At 43.7% G+C, this 19,201-nt stretch overlaps 1 protein-coding gene across 1 annotated transcript in view; it reads left to right on the top strand.

The window, feature by feature from the left end:
• The window catches only part of LOC118359618 (protein bicaudal D homolog 2-like), a 92,531-nt gene that overhangs the window by 43,825 nt on the left and 29,505 nt on the right, over nucleotides 1-19,201 (top strand). The window contains exons 3-5 of the mRNA XM_035738171.2: nucleotides 12,897-13,049; nucleotides 14,294-14,508; nucleotides 14,645-14,891. Coding sequence (XP_035594064.1) covers nucleotides 12,897-13,049; nucleotides 14,294-14,508; nucleotides 14,645-14,891 — 615 coding nt within the window. The remainder of the gene's footprint in view (nucleotides 1-12,896; nucleotides 13,050-14,293; nucleotides 14,509-14,644; nucleotides 14,892-19,201) is intronic.

The following is a 19,201-nucleotide window of genomic DNA, read 5'->3' as shown; positions in this document are numbered from 1 at the left end:
GCATCTGTAGCAACATGCAGCGCCACTCGGGAGGCTGCATCCACAAAGTTTTTCATGCTTATCAATTGCCTTGCACAAAGTATCAAAATACTACACAGGACCCTTAAAGAATTTAATTTAAATGTTGATTGTATTTTTTGTTCACAGAAACAATGAGAAAATATAGAAAAATAAATATTGAAATGCTAATTATAAAAAGCAACCCATGTAATCAGAGAGTAGCCCCAATCGGCTCGAGACCCGAGTAATATATTTGAGCCAGATGACTCACACCGGAATCAGCCCGAGCTCAGTCCCCACATCCTAGCCATAAGTAATACTGCCGAAGGCGGCCCAGACACATGAAGTCGGCCGAGTCTGACTCTCAGCCGGAATCGGCCCAGATCCACTGTGCTAGCTGGGGCATAATCCCAACTCATACTACTACCAATACAAACATTCTCATAGCTGTAGTATGAGGACTGTCAACACATACTGAACCGCTCATGTTCTAGACAGAAGCGCGCTACATGGCAGACCAATCCAAACTCATCTCCCGACATTTCTGCCCATCTATCTCAGCCAATCATGGCTAGTGAGAAGGTTCCTGTCTTTTTACATGGATAAACCAACAAGGCTTGTAATTTAACAACGGTATACAAGTTCGTTATTAAGGCACATGAAATTTCACATGTTCCAGAAGGTATTTCTGCCCCAAAATAAATGTTTACGTTGAAATGCCTGTCCTGTGAAGTAGTGACGTATGACATACGCCTAGTTTCCTGAAACGAGTCACATGTATAGTAAATTAAATACTGCAGTAGCTGTTTTCAAAGTATTTCTGTAATTTTCTTTTCATAGCTGGTGAAATAATGGCACAAAGTCAAAGGGAATCCTATATAGCCTATCCCACCGTGCGCTGCAACACTGCCTGGTTGGGGGCTGAACGCACCTGAAGAGCTGAGTGAAAGATTGATTTTTAGAAACTCTGTGCACAGGCATAAAAGTTGGTTTAATTTACTTACATTGTTATTAGGTTACATTGTTAGTAGGTTCATTTTAGAAACGCTGTGCACAGGCATAAAAGTTGGTTTAATTTACTTACATTGTTAGTAGGTTCATTTTAGAAAACACTGTGCACAGGCATAAAAGTTGGTCTAATTTACTTACATTGTTAGTAGGTTACATTGTTAGTAGGTTCATTTTAGAAAACACTGTGCACAGGCATAAAAGTTGGTCTAATTTACTTACATTGTTATTAGGTTACATTGTTAGTAGGTTCATTTTAGAAACGCTGTGCACAGGCATAAAAGTTGGTTTAATTTACTTACATTGTTATTAGGTTACATTGTTAGTAGGTTCATTTTAGAAACGCTGTGCACAGGCATAAAAGTTGGTTTAATTTACTTACATTGTTAGTAGGTTCATTTTAGAAAACACTGTGCACAGGCATAAAAGTTGGTCTAATTTACTTACATTGTTAGTAGGTTACATTGTTAGTAGGTTCATTTTAGAAAACACTGTGCACAGGCATAAAAGTTGGTCTAATTTACTTACATTGTTATTAGGTTACATTGTTAGTAGGTTCATTTTAGAAACGCTGTGCACAGGCATAAAAGTTGGTTTAATTTACTTACATTGTTATTAGGTTACATTGTTAGTAGGTTCATTTTAGAAACGCTGTGCACAGGCATAAAAGTTGGTTTAATTTACTTACATTGTTAGTAGGTTCATTTTAGAAACGCTGTGCACAGGCATAAAAGTTGGTTTAATTTACTTACATTGTTAGTAGGTTCATTTTAGAAAACACTGTGCACAGGCATAAAAGTTGGTTTAATTTACTTACATTGTTAGTAGGTTACATTGTTAGTAGGTTCATTTTAGAAAACACTGTGCACAGGCATAAAAGTTGGTCTAATTTACTTACATTGTTATTAGGTTACATTGTTAGTAGGTTCATTTTAGAAACGCTGTGCACAGGCATAAAAGTTGGTTTAATTTACTTACATTGTTATTAGGTTACATTGTTAGTAGGTTCATTTTAGAAACGCTGTGCACAGGCATAAAAGTTGGTTTAATTTACTTACATTGTTAGTAGGTTCATTTTAGAAACGCTGTGCACAGGCATAAAAGTTGGTTTAATTTACTTACATTGTTAGTAGGTTCATTTTAGAAAACACTGTGCACAGGCATAAAAGTTGGTTTAATTTACTTACATTGTTAGTAGGTTACATTGTTAGTAGGTTCATTTTAGAAAACACTGTGCACAGGCATAAAAGTTGGTCTAATTTACTTACATTGTTATTAGGTTACATTGTTAGTAGGTTCATTTTAGAAAACACTGTGCACAGGCATAACAGTTGGTCTAATTTACTTACATTGTTATTAGGTTACATTGTTAGTAGGTTCATTTTAGAAAACACTGTGCACAGGCATAAAAGTTGGTCTAATTTACTTACATTGTTATTAGGTTACATTGTTAGTAGGTTCATTTTAGAAAACACTGTGCACAGGCATAAAAGTTGGTTTAATTTACTTACATTGTTAGTAGGTTACATTGTTAGTAGGTTCATTTTAGAAAACACTGTGCACAGGCATAAAAGTTGGTCTAATTTACTTACATTGTTATTAGGTTACATTGTTAGTAGGTTCATTTTAGAAAACACTGTGCACAGGCATAACAGTTGGTCTAATTTACTTACATTGTTATTAGGTTACATTGTTAGTAGGTTCATTTTAGAAAACACTGTGCACAGGCATAAAAGTTGGTCTAATTTACTTACATTGTTATTAGGTTACATTGTTAGTAGGTTCATTTTAGAAAACACTGTGCACAGGCATAACAGTTGGTCTAATTTACTTATTGTTAGCAGGTTACATTGTTTTGTTCACAAGCGAGGTTGATTGTCAATGTTTGAGATTCAACTGCTAGGGAAGAGAAGACAACGCTTCTACTAGTCAGACTCAATCTCACAGGCACAAACATGAGTGGAGCCGCGTTACCACGGGAACATATATTTTGGCTGGTAAAAATTCTGAGTGGCTGGTACATTTTTAAATCTACCTGCCACAGTGGCTGGAGTACCAAAAATGTAATTTGAGGCCCTGATCATTATCAGTAGTGATAAATTAGAGGGATACTGGTAGCAGTTGTGTAATCAGGGTTAGTGAGTGAGCAGCAGGATTAGTATAATACATTGTAGCAGCAGATACACATACCCATACTAGCATTGAAGTGTTCCCAATTAATCAAACCTGCCCTCACTTGCACAATGTACACACCCATATATATTTGCTATACATCCAGATACTGTTTACTGTGGCTACTACACCAAAGTTTCAGACTTGCGTGACTGCATTGCTACCGATAGAACTCCGCTTGGCGTGTCCAGGCAGGACTAATCACACCCTGATGGTTTCAGCTGATTTAACTAGCGCCATCATGGCGCCATCATGGCTGTCATATTGATGTGGTCCTGAGACTGCAACCCTGGGGATCTGGGCAGGCCTCAAATGACACAGGGAGAGAGCAGGGAATGCTCTGCTGGCGTGTGCTCTGCTGGCGTGTGCTCTGCTGGCGTGTGCTCTGCTGGCGTGTGCTCTGCTGGCGTGTGCTCTGCTGGCGTGTGCTCTGCTGGCAAGTGCTCTGCTGGCGTGTGCTCTGCTGGCGTGTGCTCTGCTGGCGTGTGCTCTGCTGTGGTGTAATGGAGGGAAAGGTTAACAACCGCTGCTGGTGAAAGGAGATCATACTTGAGTATAACTTTATATATCAGACATTGGCTATAGTACATCTACTGTGGTTACAGGTTACTTGTTGCTTTAGTAATGGGTGAAACTTAAGGCATTTATGCTGCTGCACTGGGACTCATTACGCAGGGTACAGGCACTAGGTCCTGAGACTGGCAGCACGTGCCCTATCATCCAGCCCTGGCGTCAGTGACGTCACTCTCACATCAGATCTGGCATTCCTCCCTTGCTTGAGAGCGCCAGCCGTGCCATCCGCCTGCCCTCTTGTCTGCGGAGGGACAAATAAGAGCCAATTATCGAGGAATGTGTATACAGTGAGTGTGTGTGCGCACATGCGTGGATATGCCTGCGTGTCATGTGGGTGTGCCAAGGTTGAGCCAGTGGCGAAGAGATTGATGTCAACTGTGTATAGGAGTTTTTCACAGTTTGATTTGTTTTCGAATTCTGTGTGGGTCTGTGTAATCGGAGGAAAATATGTTTCACTATTATGGTCATACATTTGGCAGAGGTTCAGGAAGTGCAGCTCTGTTTTCATCTAATTTTGTGGGCAGTGTGCACATAGGCAGACCTAGCTCTCAAGAGTCGACAGGCTTTCTCAATAGCAAGGCTAACCTCACGGAGTCTGTACACAGTCAAAGCTTTTCTTCATTTTGGGTCAGTCACAGTGGTCAGGTATTCTGCCACTGTTTACTCTCTGTTTAGGGCCAAATAGCATTCTAGTTTGCTCATTTTTTTGGTTAATTCTTTCCATGTTTTCTCATGATTTGGTTGGGTCTAAATGTGTTGCTGTCCTGGGGCTATATGGGGTCTGTTTGTGAACAGAGTCCCAGGGCCACTTGCTTTGGGGAGTCTTCTCCAGGTTCATCTCTCTATAGTTGATGGCTTTGTTATGGAAGGTTTGGGAGTCGCTTTCTTTTAGGTGGTTGTAGAATGTAATGTCTTTCTGGGTTTTGATAATTAGCGAGTATTGTCCTAATTCTGCTCTGCATGAAGTACTTGGTGTTTTACGTTGTACATGGAGGATGTTTTGCAGAATTCTGCATGCAGTCTCTCAATTTGTTGTCCCATTTTGTCGCTCTCTCTTTCATTCTTTCTCTCTCCCTTTGTCTCCCCCTCTCTCTCTCACCCTTCCTTGTTTAACCCCTTTCCTCAAATCCGTCCATGTTGGGATTCAGCAGGTTTGGTTAAACTCTGCGACAGCGTTTTGCTGCTTAGCGATTACTCCAGTTCTCGGAGGGGAGGGGGTCTGAAGACCTCCGTCTCTGAGTGAGTTTGACACCCCGTCTGTTTGACCCCCCCCCCGTCTGTTTGGAAAAACGTCTGTTGAGAGCTTAATGAATACCCACACTTTGCTTTGAGCCAGCTAAAGACTAGTGTTTATTACGGAGATTTGGGCAAAGAAGTTCTTAAGACGACATTTACTTCATATGGACTCCCGGATTCCTCCGTTATTTTGGCTCTGGGACTGAAATTAGTTTTAGGATTGGCTTTCTGGAAACCATATGTCCTTCTCCAAAATGTAGCTCACATGTTTTTATACTTAGGCTGTGTGATTGAGGTCTAAAATAGGAGGCACTTCTGAGTAAACACATGAAAACCTGAACACAAGAATCAGCCCCCACTTAATGAACACATGAATCCACTTATTCCTATGTACTTACCCCACTTACATCGCTCTTTCTCTGTGAATACAGAGAAGTTGATTTTAGAGCCATATTAATGCTGGGAGCAAGTCTTCAGTAACAGTGCTGTTACTGGTGCTCGACTGGTGTCCTTGTGTGTGGCTCTGCCTGCCTGAAGGAGCCAACTTCATTGTGAACACACACACACACACACACACACACACACACACACACACACACACACACACACACACACACACACACACACACACACACACACACACACACACACACACACACACACACACACACACACACACACACACACACACACACACACACACACACACACACACACACACACACACACACACACACACACACACACACACACACACACACACACACACACACACACACACACACACACACACACACACACACACACACACACACACACACACACACACACACACACACACACACACACACACACACACACACACACACACACACACACACACACACACACACACACACACACACACACACACACACACACACACACACACACACACACACACACACACACACACACACACACACACACACACACACACACACACACACACACGGACTGGTGCAGTGGCATGGTGGGTGGCCAGGGCTAATTGGCTAGATGGAGGGGGTTGGAGTGTAAATCTCACTATTTGCAGGAGATAGTGACATCCCTCCACTGGCACTTTATGGGCACCGGGAGGTGAGGTAGCGGGCAGAAGGCGGACAGCGGGTGGATCCAGGGCACTGAGGCTGGCATTGTGATGGGGACTGAGGATACTGAAAGGACCCTTTGTCAGCTAGCTTTAAAATTAGGCAACTAGGGAAGGAGGGAGAAAGGGAGAGGGTGGCAAGAGGACCTGGAGAGTGTGAAAGAGAGGAGAATAGGAGAGAAACATCTGAGAGAGGTTTAATGAGAACAGAGGCCCTAATCGTGATGTGTTTCTTTCTTTTTCTGGGAAATGCTTGGCAAACCTGCTTTAGTCAGGGGGATGATTTTATCCAAACCTCTGTCAGTTGATCTGTCATGAGACTGGTCACTGTTTGCTTTGCCCCGTGACTGTTGACCTTCTTTATCTATGAGGGATTTAAAATAGAAAAATAGGCAGTCTCTAGACAGCCTAAACAACCCTTGATACAGTACCTGTCTGCTGTATCGGATGCAGACATTTTATGATACATAATTGTGTCAGAAAGGTTTAGGCACCATGTGAGAGGTCATTTTCATGATGTCCCATAGACATTAATGACCAGTGCTGTCAAAATTATGTTTTTCCTGTGTTTTATATAATCTTGTCACAGATGATGAAACTAACATTGTAAAAGTGTGACAAAATGTTATCCATGTTATTTCCTGATTGTATTTTCAACCAGAAACGATCTACACAGGCCCTTCTAATCAACAGGTTTGCATGGGCAGGAGTTACTGTTTTCCATGGGGACGTCACCATGCAGTAAATTGGTTATTCTACAAAGGGTTGGTCAAAACAAACATTGGGATTGGTTGAGACGTATTCTAAGCCGTACTAAAAAACCTGTTTAGCACGGGTCAGCCTATGACTTAAAATGTAAATCTTGTTTTCTGTTACTTCTGAGAAATCCCTGCACATCCACTGTCCCATCAGCCCAGCCAGCCAATTCATTAACTTGATTTCCACTGTAAAAATCATCTAGACATTATTCCCCAAATGCTTCGAGCCTAACATTTGCTATCTGTATCTGCACATTTGCAACATTGTTTCAATATTGAAATTCGATCTCCACTGTCCTATTGGGAATGAACCTGCCAGTCAAAATTATGAATAAGTATAATTTTTATGGATATAAACAAATAAATGAAATACAGCTACTTTGCTGTTATTCTTGCTGCACAGTTTGACGTGACTGTGTTAGCCGTAGTTGGCTAGCTAGCAAGCAAGGGAGGAGAACATTTAGAACAAACGACTGGGTCACGTTCATAGATACGGAACAAAAAGACCTAACATCCGGGTCGGGTCTCTGGCAACCTAACCAATAGAATGAACGGCCAGCTGGCTTGGCTAGCAACCGTAGATGTGTCGGGACTAGGCCTATATTTTTGTTGAGGGATGAAATAGTAGCCTATGAATACATTGATCAAAATAATGTTTTTTATTTAATTGGTAACCTGAAGGTTAGCAACAAACCGCACAGCGGCACGTAGTGTCAAGATACTTTGTTTATAACAGGGTTTGTACCATAATGGTTTACGTCACCGCCCTGGGATCTAAAGGTCCTGAGTTCGCCTCTCGGAGGATACGTTTTGACCATTCTCTGTCGTGTATAGTTTGGACTCCCCCGCCCATACCAGTCACAACACACACACACACATGCCCGGTGTGTACTTATTTTCAATTATTAGATAGCTCTTAAAAGTGCATCATTGAGTGGCAATGAACAGGGTGTGTGATGTGTGTACTACTTTGCACGTCTTGCTTCTACGGAGGAGAGAACGGTGGAGACTGGAGAGACCAACTCTCAAGGAATACATCATTGCCCTCATCCGTCAGATGCACTCTACCCCGCTCCACTCCACTGCTTAATGGCAGGGTGACGGATTGTGTTCCCTGAAACGCATACAGCAGGAGATTGACAGAGCCCCGGGCCCTCTCTATGCGCTGGTCTCACTGGAACATCTAGCTCCTCTGCTGCGCGATATCAGAGAAGACCACCATTGTCCCGGGAAACATTCGGATGACCACCTCGAAATGAAGCACGTCTGTGTACCCTTGGTGTATCCTAGGTTGTTTCCACCAAGGTGGATGACAAGGATGTCAGGGGGAGAAGTATGTAGCACAGCCCTCTGTTGTTGCAGAATACAGAGCACCTAATAGAACAGACAGTAATGTATGTAAATAGTTCATGGATAGGCTGCATGTTGATTATTTGTCTATTTTCCAGGAGCTTGTGTGATTGTCTTGTTAAGGAAAGGTTTTGCAGCTTACTCCATATTGGCTTAAATAATCTTCTGGTTTTTCTCTTCCCTGTGGAAAATCAGCTGTTAATATAAATGAAATACTAATAACTACATTATTTCTGTTGACATTTGTCATTGTGTATTTTTACTTTACAGTATTGCTGTGTTATGCTGAATCATGTTGTATAATAATGTTACATAGTCACCTTCCGGTGTTATTAAATAAACGTGTTTTAAGTGAGAAGCAGCATTGGCCTGAATCGGAAAAATAATTGAAATTCACATGAGCATCACAATGCATACTTCACCCATGCTCTACCAAGGTTTTCCAGCACACAGCTTTGACCTACTACAGTATCTATGTTGGTCTATTGTCCTTCCAACAATAGATTGCTTAGGATTCAAACCTTCTCAAACAGTCAAATCCATACTCTTCAGCGGGATAATGGACTTTACATTGTCCTGCTATTTAAATCATGTGTATATCATCAGGTTATTGTGAGTTTGTATTATTGTAGCATCATCATCTTTAAACAGGACCATGTTTGAAAAACAAGTGGTTCTGAGCTTATGTCAATATTACACAGTTTACAGGTACAGAAACCAGGAATGTTGACAGGCTCTATAGACATCTATCTATATGAGTCACTGTGTCCAACACACCACCGCTCGTTGTCATGTTGGGTACCTACTGACCTGATGGTCTTGTCAGTATAAAAGCAAAGGTTGCTTTCAGATAATAAAAAAAGCTTGAAAAGGTAGTGAAATGTTGTAATGTCTTAGTGTGGGGTGGGAAGAACACAATACATTACCTTGTATCCAGTACAAATCCCATTATTGTGAGCCAGACAGTGCTGTCATATCAGTAATCCCTCTTCGTGCCATCTGGGAATCTTGTACCTTCTTTCCAGGGAAGGGAAATGGGAAAAGGTAGTAAATGTGGGATTTTCATGGAAAAACACACTAGATATCCCATACTATTAAGACCAAGCCAGAGTCTAACCACAGTTTCAAAACCCACCTAATCTACAGCGGTATTGAGCTGTAACCTCTAACATAGTGATTTACCGAGTTATAGAGCTATTTTCAATAGCGGTGATTGTGAAAAGCTCAAACACTTTAGGCACGAACTCTAAGCTTTGCTGAGACATGAGCTGGTTAAGACTCAGTATGCTGTCGAAGGCGGTTTTAGTTGTGAAATTGGAGCTATAGGTTTGAAAGTGTTCAGTAGAGTTCCAGTATGACTGAATTGGCTCAGAGGAGGGAGCTCTGACCTCTAGAATCTACTGAGCCAGTGCTTTCATATCCTTTACAGCAGCACCCACTGCATCCCATATAGAGAGAGGATTACACCACAGTCAAGGACTTATCAGAGGACACAGAGATATGCACACATACTGTATACTGCACATTAGGCTTAATTTATCACTACAGCTATGCTTGTACTTGTGCACAGTTTGCACACATTAACATTAATACTCTTAAGTATTATCCAAACACACACACTCCCCAGTCAGGTGGGTTTGAGTGTGTGTGTCTGAGTGAGGCAGTTGGTGTGTGCCTGTAGTGACAGCAGGCAGGGAGTCTTCATAAACCACACATCTCTTTATGTTAATCAGACATCTCGCATTGACAGGGTCCTTAATGTGGGACGTCAAATGTCAACAAAACCAGAAACCCCCAGGGGAGGGCTCTGTCATTCGCCTGAGTAAATGTTATTCAGGTTTTATGGCAGCCACACACTCAGCCACCATAACCCCTGCTGTGTAACTACGGCCCACCTTTTCTGTCCGGCAGAATTGCAGACACCCCTTCACGCAGTCGCCGAGGACCTCTGCATGGTCAGAGATGGCAGGAGCAGAGTGGGCTCTTACGGATAGCAGGGTGTAAGGTCAAAACCCTCGTTTGCATCCTAATCGGTTTGGGGAGCCTCTTAATCAGTTTGTGTGGTGGTCTGTATTCATTAAAGCCAGACAGCACTGACCCTCCAGCTGAGGAAACTGACCCTGGACTGGAAGAGACCGTTCCATATTACTTAGACTGGACCACCTGGCTATCTTTGTTAATCCTGCATATGACAAATCACTGTAGAGAAAAGGGAAACAGACTTGCACTGTAGATTGCGCTAACATAGATTTAGCCTGCTCCCGGACTTAAGTAGTTCACTATTTTACAACATGATGTTAGATGGTTCCTCACCTTGATAGTAGTCTATGGGCCAGGAGAAATTGTAATCCAAAATTTGGGTTCACTACAATCTTCAGCTAACCTTAGCCACCGCTAGCTAAAAATATATGGAAGTGATGGGGGCATGACCAAAAGCACCTGAAATCTACTCAAATAAACTCCATATTTGGTTTGAGGTTACTTCAAGGTGATATGGACATTAAAAAAAGTAATGTTAACATGCCCCTATCATTACCATTGATTTTTAGCTAGCGGTGTCTAAAGTTAGCTGAAGTTTGTAGTGGCTGTTTAAAGAAAACCGAACCATGGATTACAATTTCTCCTGGCCCATAGACTACTATCAGGTTGAGGAACCATCTAACATCATATTGTAAAATAGTTAACTGCTCCTTTAAACCTCTACTCTGGAACTCTCTCCATTGATCATGCTCTTAAGTCCAGAAGTAGTTTCATTGAGATGGCCTTATTTTGACCCTGCGTGCAGAAACTCTCAGTCCTGCAGCTGTGCTCTGTTCATTTGAGCTTTCTGAGAAATGGCAGTGGTGTCAATGCTAAATGTAGTCTATAGGTGAAGGAATTACACTGCTGAGTGTTGTTGATAGGGTCCAACCAAATGAGTCAGAATGTCTCGTATGGGGCTTTAGGTCTTGACTTCAGCACAGCCGTCATGTCATTTACATTTTACACATAAGCAGGCAAGAGCCCCTTCTACAGTGTATTTCAGTCAGCCTAACCCTTCACTTACTGTGCAGCCTTAACCTGGCTATTTAAGCATAGCCTACCATTCAAGTGTGTTTTTAAGTACTAAAAGACTGTTAGCGGAATGTACACCAGAGCAGGGAAATACACAGACATTTAAGTGTACTGTAAAGTCCAAAGACTGTAGGTAATGATTTAGCCACTGTAGTTGTATGGCGATTGTATCGATTCCTTCCTGCCTTCCCAGCTGGAGATTCCGAAGTGTAATTACAGTGTAGTATTATCGTGATTGGTGTGATCTGTATGGTAGATCATGCATTATTCATCAATGCACCAATACCAGGATTTCCACACAGGCAGGATAGACTATGCCCACGCTCATTATACATGCACACAACCTCATGAATATTCATGAGTCTTCATCCAACCATCAACATCAATCGGGTGATGCTCTTAGTGATTAATTATTACAGAGAGATAATGAGGAGCATGTACTTCCTTCAACAGGGATTTAGCATCGCTCTGAAAACATGCTAACGGTGGAAACACATTCTACAGATATAATGGTATCCGCAAGCTAAGATGGTAATTGCATATTAAATCCTATTTGATGGGTAATGGACAGTAATAAAGACAAATGGGTTGATTCAATTGGTTAAATTGATTAAATTGATGAGTCAAATTACTGAGATGTTTTTGTAGAATGCATTTCAAACTTTCCACATACTCAATCAGCACCTGTTCTTAAAGATAGTGACCCCTCTGATTTGTGACTGGAGTGATTTGTGACTGGAGTGATTTGTGACTGGAGTGTGTATTGACGGATACTCCTTTTTCACCTTAACTCGGTCACCTGAAAGGATTAGAGGTTGTGTGTCACGCTACACACATGCACGCATAATCAAAGAGACCCCACTGCATGGCTGAACTCACTCTCAAAATTAATGGATTCATACACTCATAACAGGTTGCACATGCTCGCTCTCAAAGTCACACACACATACATTCAGAGCAAGCACCACACACGCCTTTACTGAGTATCTCCTTACTGCAGAGCTTTTATGTAGCCTAAACTGGCTGGGATGGGTAGGGATGGGGGATGACAGGGGAAGGTTTAAGGGGTGGTAGGGGAGGTATTCGAGGCCAACGGAGGGGAAGGAAGGGGTATGAAGGAGGACAGACAGGGGGACAGAGAGAGACGGTGAGGACACAGGCTGGCTGCTCTGCAGGGCTTACAGTATCTGATCCTGTTGGCTTTGAGCCTGTCAGTCTGTCATCGGAGGAGGGGAACAGGGAGTTATCTCTGAGTTCTCTCTCTTTCCTCTCTTCCCTCGCTACATTCTTACATTCAAGTGATTAAAGGAGACGAGGCCAAGCTCACTGCAAGGTGGGAGATGTTGCATTCAGCTGTATCTGTATTACAGTAAGCATGTTAATCTGTCAGGTATTGATAACACATGCTAGTGTCTGTACTACATCGAGCTGCTTCGACATCTTTATGTGTCAATACATGTAGGCTACTGTACTCAAGTCTAACATACAGTGCCTTTGGAAACTATTCAGACCCCTTGACTTTTTCCACATTTTGTTACGTTACAGCCTTATTCTAATTTATTTCTCTCCATCCCTCCCTCCTCTTCTCCCTCTGTCCCTGTCGTTCACCCCTACAGAACATCCAGGTGGTGGAGCTGCAGCGGACCCGCCTGCGTGATGACATCAAAGAGTATAAGTTCCGGGAGGCACGTCTGCTGCAGGACTACACGGAGCTGGAGGAGGAGAACATCTCCTTTCAGAAACAGGTTTCCGGGCTCAAACAGACCCAGGTTAATAGCAACACCACTACATCGGGGAGAGGAGGGGGGGGGTCGCTAGTTTGGCAAATGGGGATGTGGGATAGTAAGGAGAATAGGTAAGGGAACATCATCCTGAATAAACGGGTCTCTTTGCTCACCAGAGGGTTGGGGTGAGGCTAGATGGGATGGGGGAAGGGGGAAGGGGGAAGGGAAATGAGATGAGATCAACCCATCATGCATTTCACTTTTGTATTCGTTGCATGTGACAAATAAAAATTGATTTGATCTTTACATCAGAGGAGGTTGGTGGCACCTTAATTGGGGAGGATGGGCATGTGGTAATGGCTGGCGCGGAATAGGTGGAATGTTATCAAATACATTAAACATGGTTTCCTTGTGTTTTGATGCCATTCCATTCGCTCCGTTCCAGCCATTATTATGCGCCGTCCTCCCCTCAGCAGCCTCCACTGCTTTACATGCACTCTCTTGCTTCTGTAGGCTTCTCCTCCACTCACACTTTATTATGAACCCCTCACTGCGTATAGCTGAATCTGCTCGAGGCCCAGTTAACCCAGGCTCTCTGAACCTAGGCTTTGCACGACTGTCTACCACACACCCCAGTCTATGCGACTCACAGTTGTCCATGTATTCACACCATAGACCTCTGTCTGTCTGCACTCTCCAGTGTCTGCTGCTCACATCGACCTGGAATACACTGATTTAATTCAGATTATAGAAACCACGCTCAGATTTAATAAAGCGATACGCCTTTATGTGGAGGCCTATTTGCACCTAGAGAGAGAAGAAGCGTGTCTGAATGTGACACAATTGAATGTAGTGTTTCTGGTAATCCCCACTTCTAGCCAGTTTTCCCTCTCCGTATGCCACAGAGACGGAGAGAGATGTGGTGTTGCAAAGCAAATACTCTGAGTTTAATTCACACCAATGGCAAAAAACATTGAGGATTTCGTTTCAAAATTATTTTTTTAATGTGGGAACACTTCACATGCCGCATATCAAGGGATTATGTTTGTTAAATTTAAAGGCATGATTTTAAAACAGAAGGCTGTAGGCTAGAGTATTAATTGGCAAATGTAAGATTACAGTAGCAAATCCTGTTTAAATGAAAAGGCAATTTTGCACTTTTAAAAGACCCCTTTTTATGGTGACCAAACGAGTTGATTAAACCAGTATGGTGTTCTATTTCCATTTCCCCTATATAAGCCCACCTTTATGCTTTTATTAACACCTACCTGCCTGTCCCGCCCCTACAGGTGGAGTTTGAGGGTCTGAAGCACGAGATTCGTCGTCTGGAGGAAGACACCCAGTTCCTGAACAGCCAATTGGAGGACGCCATCCGCCTGAAGGAGATCGCCGAGCGACAGCTAGGGGAAGCCCTGGAGACCATCAAGACTGAGTGCGAGCAGAAGGCCGCCCTAAGGAAAGAGCTCTCCCACTACATGAGCATAGGCGACTCTATGTACCACAGGTACATACACAATCAAAGGCACCAATTCCATCTGTAACACCTCATCCATCAAAACCCTGTACAATATAATAAACAGCATTATGAGAATAACTGTGAAATTCATGTTATCATGTTCTGGTCCACTCTCTCTTCCCAGCCCGCTCAGCATCTCTCTGGATGGGCTCAAGTTCAGCGATGACGCAGCCACGGAACCCAACAACGACGAGGCTCTCCATGGTTACGAGAATGGCTTCAGCAAGCTTGCCAACACCATCACTGAGGACAACCGTGCGTCCACGCCCAAGAAGGGTGACCTGTTCCACCCCGTCCCCAGCCTGGTAGACGACCTGCTGAGTGAACTCAACATCTCTGAGATCCAGAAACTCAAACAGCAGCTGCTGCAGGTACGTAGACAGTGAATCTGTTACACTGTGTATGACTGTGCATGAGAGAGATAACAGTCAGGAATATCCAGCTGCTGCAGCTATAACCATAATGTTGCATTCAGTGAATCTGTTACACTGTGTATGACTGTGCATGAGAGGGATAAGAGTCAGGAATATCCAGCTGCTGCAGCTATAACCATAATGTTGCATTCAGTGAATCTGTTACACGGTGTATGACTGTGCATGAGAGGGATAAGAGTCAGGAATATCCAGCTGCTGTAGCTATAACCATAATGTTGCATTCAGTGAATCTGTTACACTGTGTATGACTGTGCATGAGAGGGATAACAGTCAGGAATATCCAGCTGCTGCAGCTATAACCATAATGTTGCATTCAGTGAATCTGTTACACTGTGTATGACTGTACATGAGAGGGATAAGAGTCAGGAATATCCAGCTGCTGCAGCTATAACCATAATGTTGCATTCAGTGAATCTGTTACACTGTGTATGACTGTGCATGAGAGGGATAAGAGTCAGGAATATCCAGCTGCTGCAGCTATAACCATAATGTTGCATCCAGTGAATCTGTTACACTGTGTATGATAAATCAAATCAAATGTTATTTGCACATACACATGGTTAGCAGATGTTAATGCGAGCGTAGCGAAATGCTTGTGCTTCTAGTTCCGACAATGCAGTAATAACCAACAAGTAATCAAACGAACAATTTCAAAACTACTGTCTTATACACACAAGCGTAGGGGGATAAAGAATATGTACATAAAGATATATGAATGAGTGATGGTACAGTGCGGCATAGGCAAGATACAGTAGATGGTATCGAGTACAGTATATACATATGAGATGAGTATGTAAACAAAGTGGCATAGTTAAAGTGGCTAGTGATACATGTATTACATAAGGATGCAGTAGATGATGAGTACAGTATATATGTATACATATGAGATGAATAATGTAGGGTATGTAAACATTATATTAGGTAGCATTGTTTAAAGTGGCTAGTGATATATTTTACATCATTTCCCATCAATTCCCATTATTAAAGTGGCTGGAGTTGAGTCAGTGTGTTGGCAGCAGCCACTCAATGTTAGTGATGGCTGTTTAACAGTCTGATGGCCTTGAGATAGAAGCTGTTTTTCAGTCTCTTGGTCCCAGCTTTGATGCACCTGTACTGACCTCGCCTTCTGGATGATAGCGGGGTGAACAGGCAGTGGCTCGGGTGGTTGTTGTCCTTGATGATCTTTATGGCCTTCCTGTAACATCGGGTGGTGTAGGTATCCTGGAGTGCAGGTAGTTTGCCCCCGGTGATGCGTTGTGCAGACCTCATTACCCTCTGGAGAGCCTTACGGTTGTGGGCGGAGCAGTTGCCGTACCAGGCGGTGATACAGCCCGCCAGGATGCTCTCGATTGTGCATCTGTAGAAGTTTGTGAGTGCTTTTGGTGACAAGCCGAATTTCTTCAGCCTCCTGAGGTTGAAGAGGCGCTGCTGCGCCTTCTTCACGATGCTGTCTGTGTGGGTGGACCAATTCAGTTTGTCTGTGATGTGTATGCCGAGGAACTTAAAACTTGCTACCCTCTCCACTACTGTTCCATCGATGTGGATAGGGGGGTGTTCCCTCTGCTGTTTCCTGAAGTCCACAATCATCTCCTTAGTTTTGTTGACGTTGAGTGTGAGGTTATTTTCCTGACACCACACTCCGAGGGCCCTCACCTCCTCCCTGTAGGCCGTCTCGTCGTTGTTGGTAATCAAGCCTACCACTGTTGTGTCGTCCGCAAACTTGATGATTGAGTTGGAGGCGTGCGTGGCCACGCAGTCGTGGGTGAACAGGGAGTACAGGAGGGCTCAGAACACACCCTTGTGGGGCCCCAGTGTTGAGGATCAGCGGGGTGGAGATGTTGTTGCCTACCCTCACCACCTGGGAGCGGCCCGTCAGGAAGTTCAGTACCCAGTTGCACAGAGCGGGGTCGAGACCCAGGGTTCTCGAGCTTGATGACGAGCTTGGAGGGTACTATGGTGTTAAATGCCGAGCTGTAGTCGATGAACAGCATTCTCACATAGGTATTCCTCTTGTCCAGATGGTTTAGGGCAGTGTGCAGTGTGGTTGAGATTGCATCGTCTGTGGACCTATTTGGGCGGTAAGCAAATTGGAGGGGTCTAGGGTGTCAGGTAGGGTGGAGGTGATATGGTCCTTGACTAGTCTCTCAAAGCACTTCATGATGACGGAAGTGAGTGCAACGGGGCGGTAGTCGTTTAGCTCAGTTACCTTAGCTTTCTTGGGAACAGGAACAATGGTGGCCCTCTTGAAGCATGTGGGAACAGCAGACTGGGATAGGGATTGATTGAATATGTCCGTAAACACACCAGCCAGCTGGTCTGCGCATGCTCTGAGGGCGCGGCTGGGGATGCCGTCTGGGCCTGCAGCCTTGCGAGGGTTAACACGTTTAAATGTTTTACTCACCTCGGCTGCAGTGAAGGAGAGGCCGCATGTTTTGGTTGCAGGCCGTGTCAGTGGCACTATATTGTCCTCAAAGCGGGCAAAAAAGTTATTTAGTCTGCCTGGGAGCAAGACATCCTGGTCCGTGACGGGGCTGGTTTTCTTTTTGTAATCCGTGATTGACTATAGACCCTGCCACATACCTCTTGTGTCTGAGCCGTTGAATTGAGATTCTACTTTGTCTCTATACTGACGCTTAGCTTGTTTGATTGCCTTGCGGAGGGAATAGCTACACTGTTTGTATTCGGCCATGTTTCCGGTCACCTTGCCCTGATTAAAAGCAGTGGTTCGCTTTCAGTTTCACGTGAATGCTGCCATCAATCCACGGTTTCTGGTTTGGGAATGTTTTAATCGTTGCTATGGGAACGACATCTTCAACGCACGTTCTAATGAACTCGCACACCGAATCAGCGTATTCATCAATGTTGTTGTCTGATGCAATACGAAACATATCCCAGTCCACGTGATGGAAGCAGTCTTGGAGTGTGGAATCAGATTGGTCGGACTAGCGTTGGACAGACCTCAGCGTGGGAGCTTCTTGTTTTAGTTTCTGTCTGTCGGCAGGGAGCAACAAAATGGAATCGTGGTCAGCTTTTCCGAAAGGAGGGCGGGGCAGGGCCTTATATGCGTTGCGGAAGTTAGAATAGCAATGATCCAAGGTTTTGCCAGCCCTGGTTGTGCAATCGATATGCTGATACAATTTAGGGAGTCTTGTTTTCAGATTAGCCTTGCTAAAATCCCCAGCTACAATGAATGCATCCTCAGAATGTGTGGATTCCAGTTTGCAAAGAGTCAAATAAAGTTCGTTCAGAGCCATCGATGTGTCTGCTTGGGGGGGAATATATACGGCTGTGATTATAATCAAAGAGAATTCCCTTGGTAGATAATGCGGTCGACATTTGATTGTGAGGAATTCTAAATCAGGTGAACAGAAGGACTTGAGTTCCTGTATATTGTTGTGGCCACACCACGTCTCGTTAGCCATAAGGCATACCCCCCGCCCCTCTTCTTACCAGAAAGATGTTTGTTTCTGTCGGTGCGATGCGTGGAGAAACCAGCTGGCTGCACCGACTCCGATAGCGTCTCTCCAGTGAGCCATGTTTCCGTGAAGCAAAGAACGTTACAGTCTCTGATGTCCCTCTGGAATGCCACCCTTGCTCGGATTTCATCAACCTTGTTGTCAAGAGACTGGACATTGGCAAGAAGTATACTGGGGAGTGGTGCACGATGTGCCCGTCTCCGGAGTCTGACCAGAAGACCGCTTCTTTTCCCTCTTTTACGAAGTCGTTTTTTTGGGTCGCCGGCTGGGATCCATTCCGTTGTCCTGGGTGAAAGGCAGAACACAGGATCCGCTTCGCGAAAGTCATATTCTTGGTCGTACTGATGGTGAGTTGACGTTGCTCTTATATTCAGTAGTTATTCTCGACTGTATGTAATGAAACCTAAGATGACCTGGGGTACTAATGTAAGAAATAACACGTAAAAAAACAAAAAACTGCATAGTTTCCTAGGAACGCGAAGCGAGGCGGCCATCTCTGTCGGCGCCGGAATGAATGACAAGGTTTGAATTGATATTAAAATGTTCAAAACAAACTTTGATATCTTCAAAGCCTACGGGAACGTTGTCGTGCCCAGGACCCTCACTCACCCTCGTAATTCAAATGTTTTTGGGAGTGGGGAATAGAAGAATGGACTATTGACTGCACACTGTGTGTAGACTCACTTAATATACACTTTCCCAGTGTATTTGAAGGCCCAGTCTACACACACTAACATACATGTAAATTAGTTGTGGCGATCCTGTCAATAT

This window comes from Oncorhynchus keta, chromosome 27, assembly GCF_023373465.1.
Source record: "Oncorhynchus keta strain PuntledgeMale-10-30-2019 chromosome 27, Oket_V2, whole genome shotgun sequence".
NCBI lineage: Eukaryota > Metazoa > Chordata > Actinopteri > Salmoniformes > Salmonidae > Oncorhynchus > Oncorhynchus keta.
Note: the sequence above shows the minus strand (reverse complement) of the source record. Positions and strands in the feature narration are given on the sequence as shown.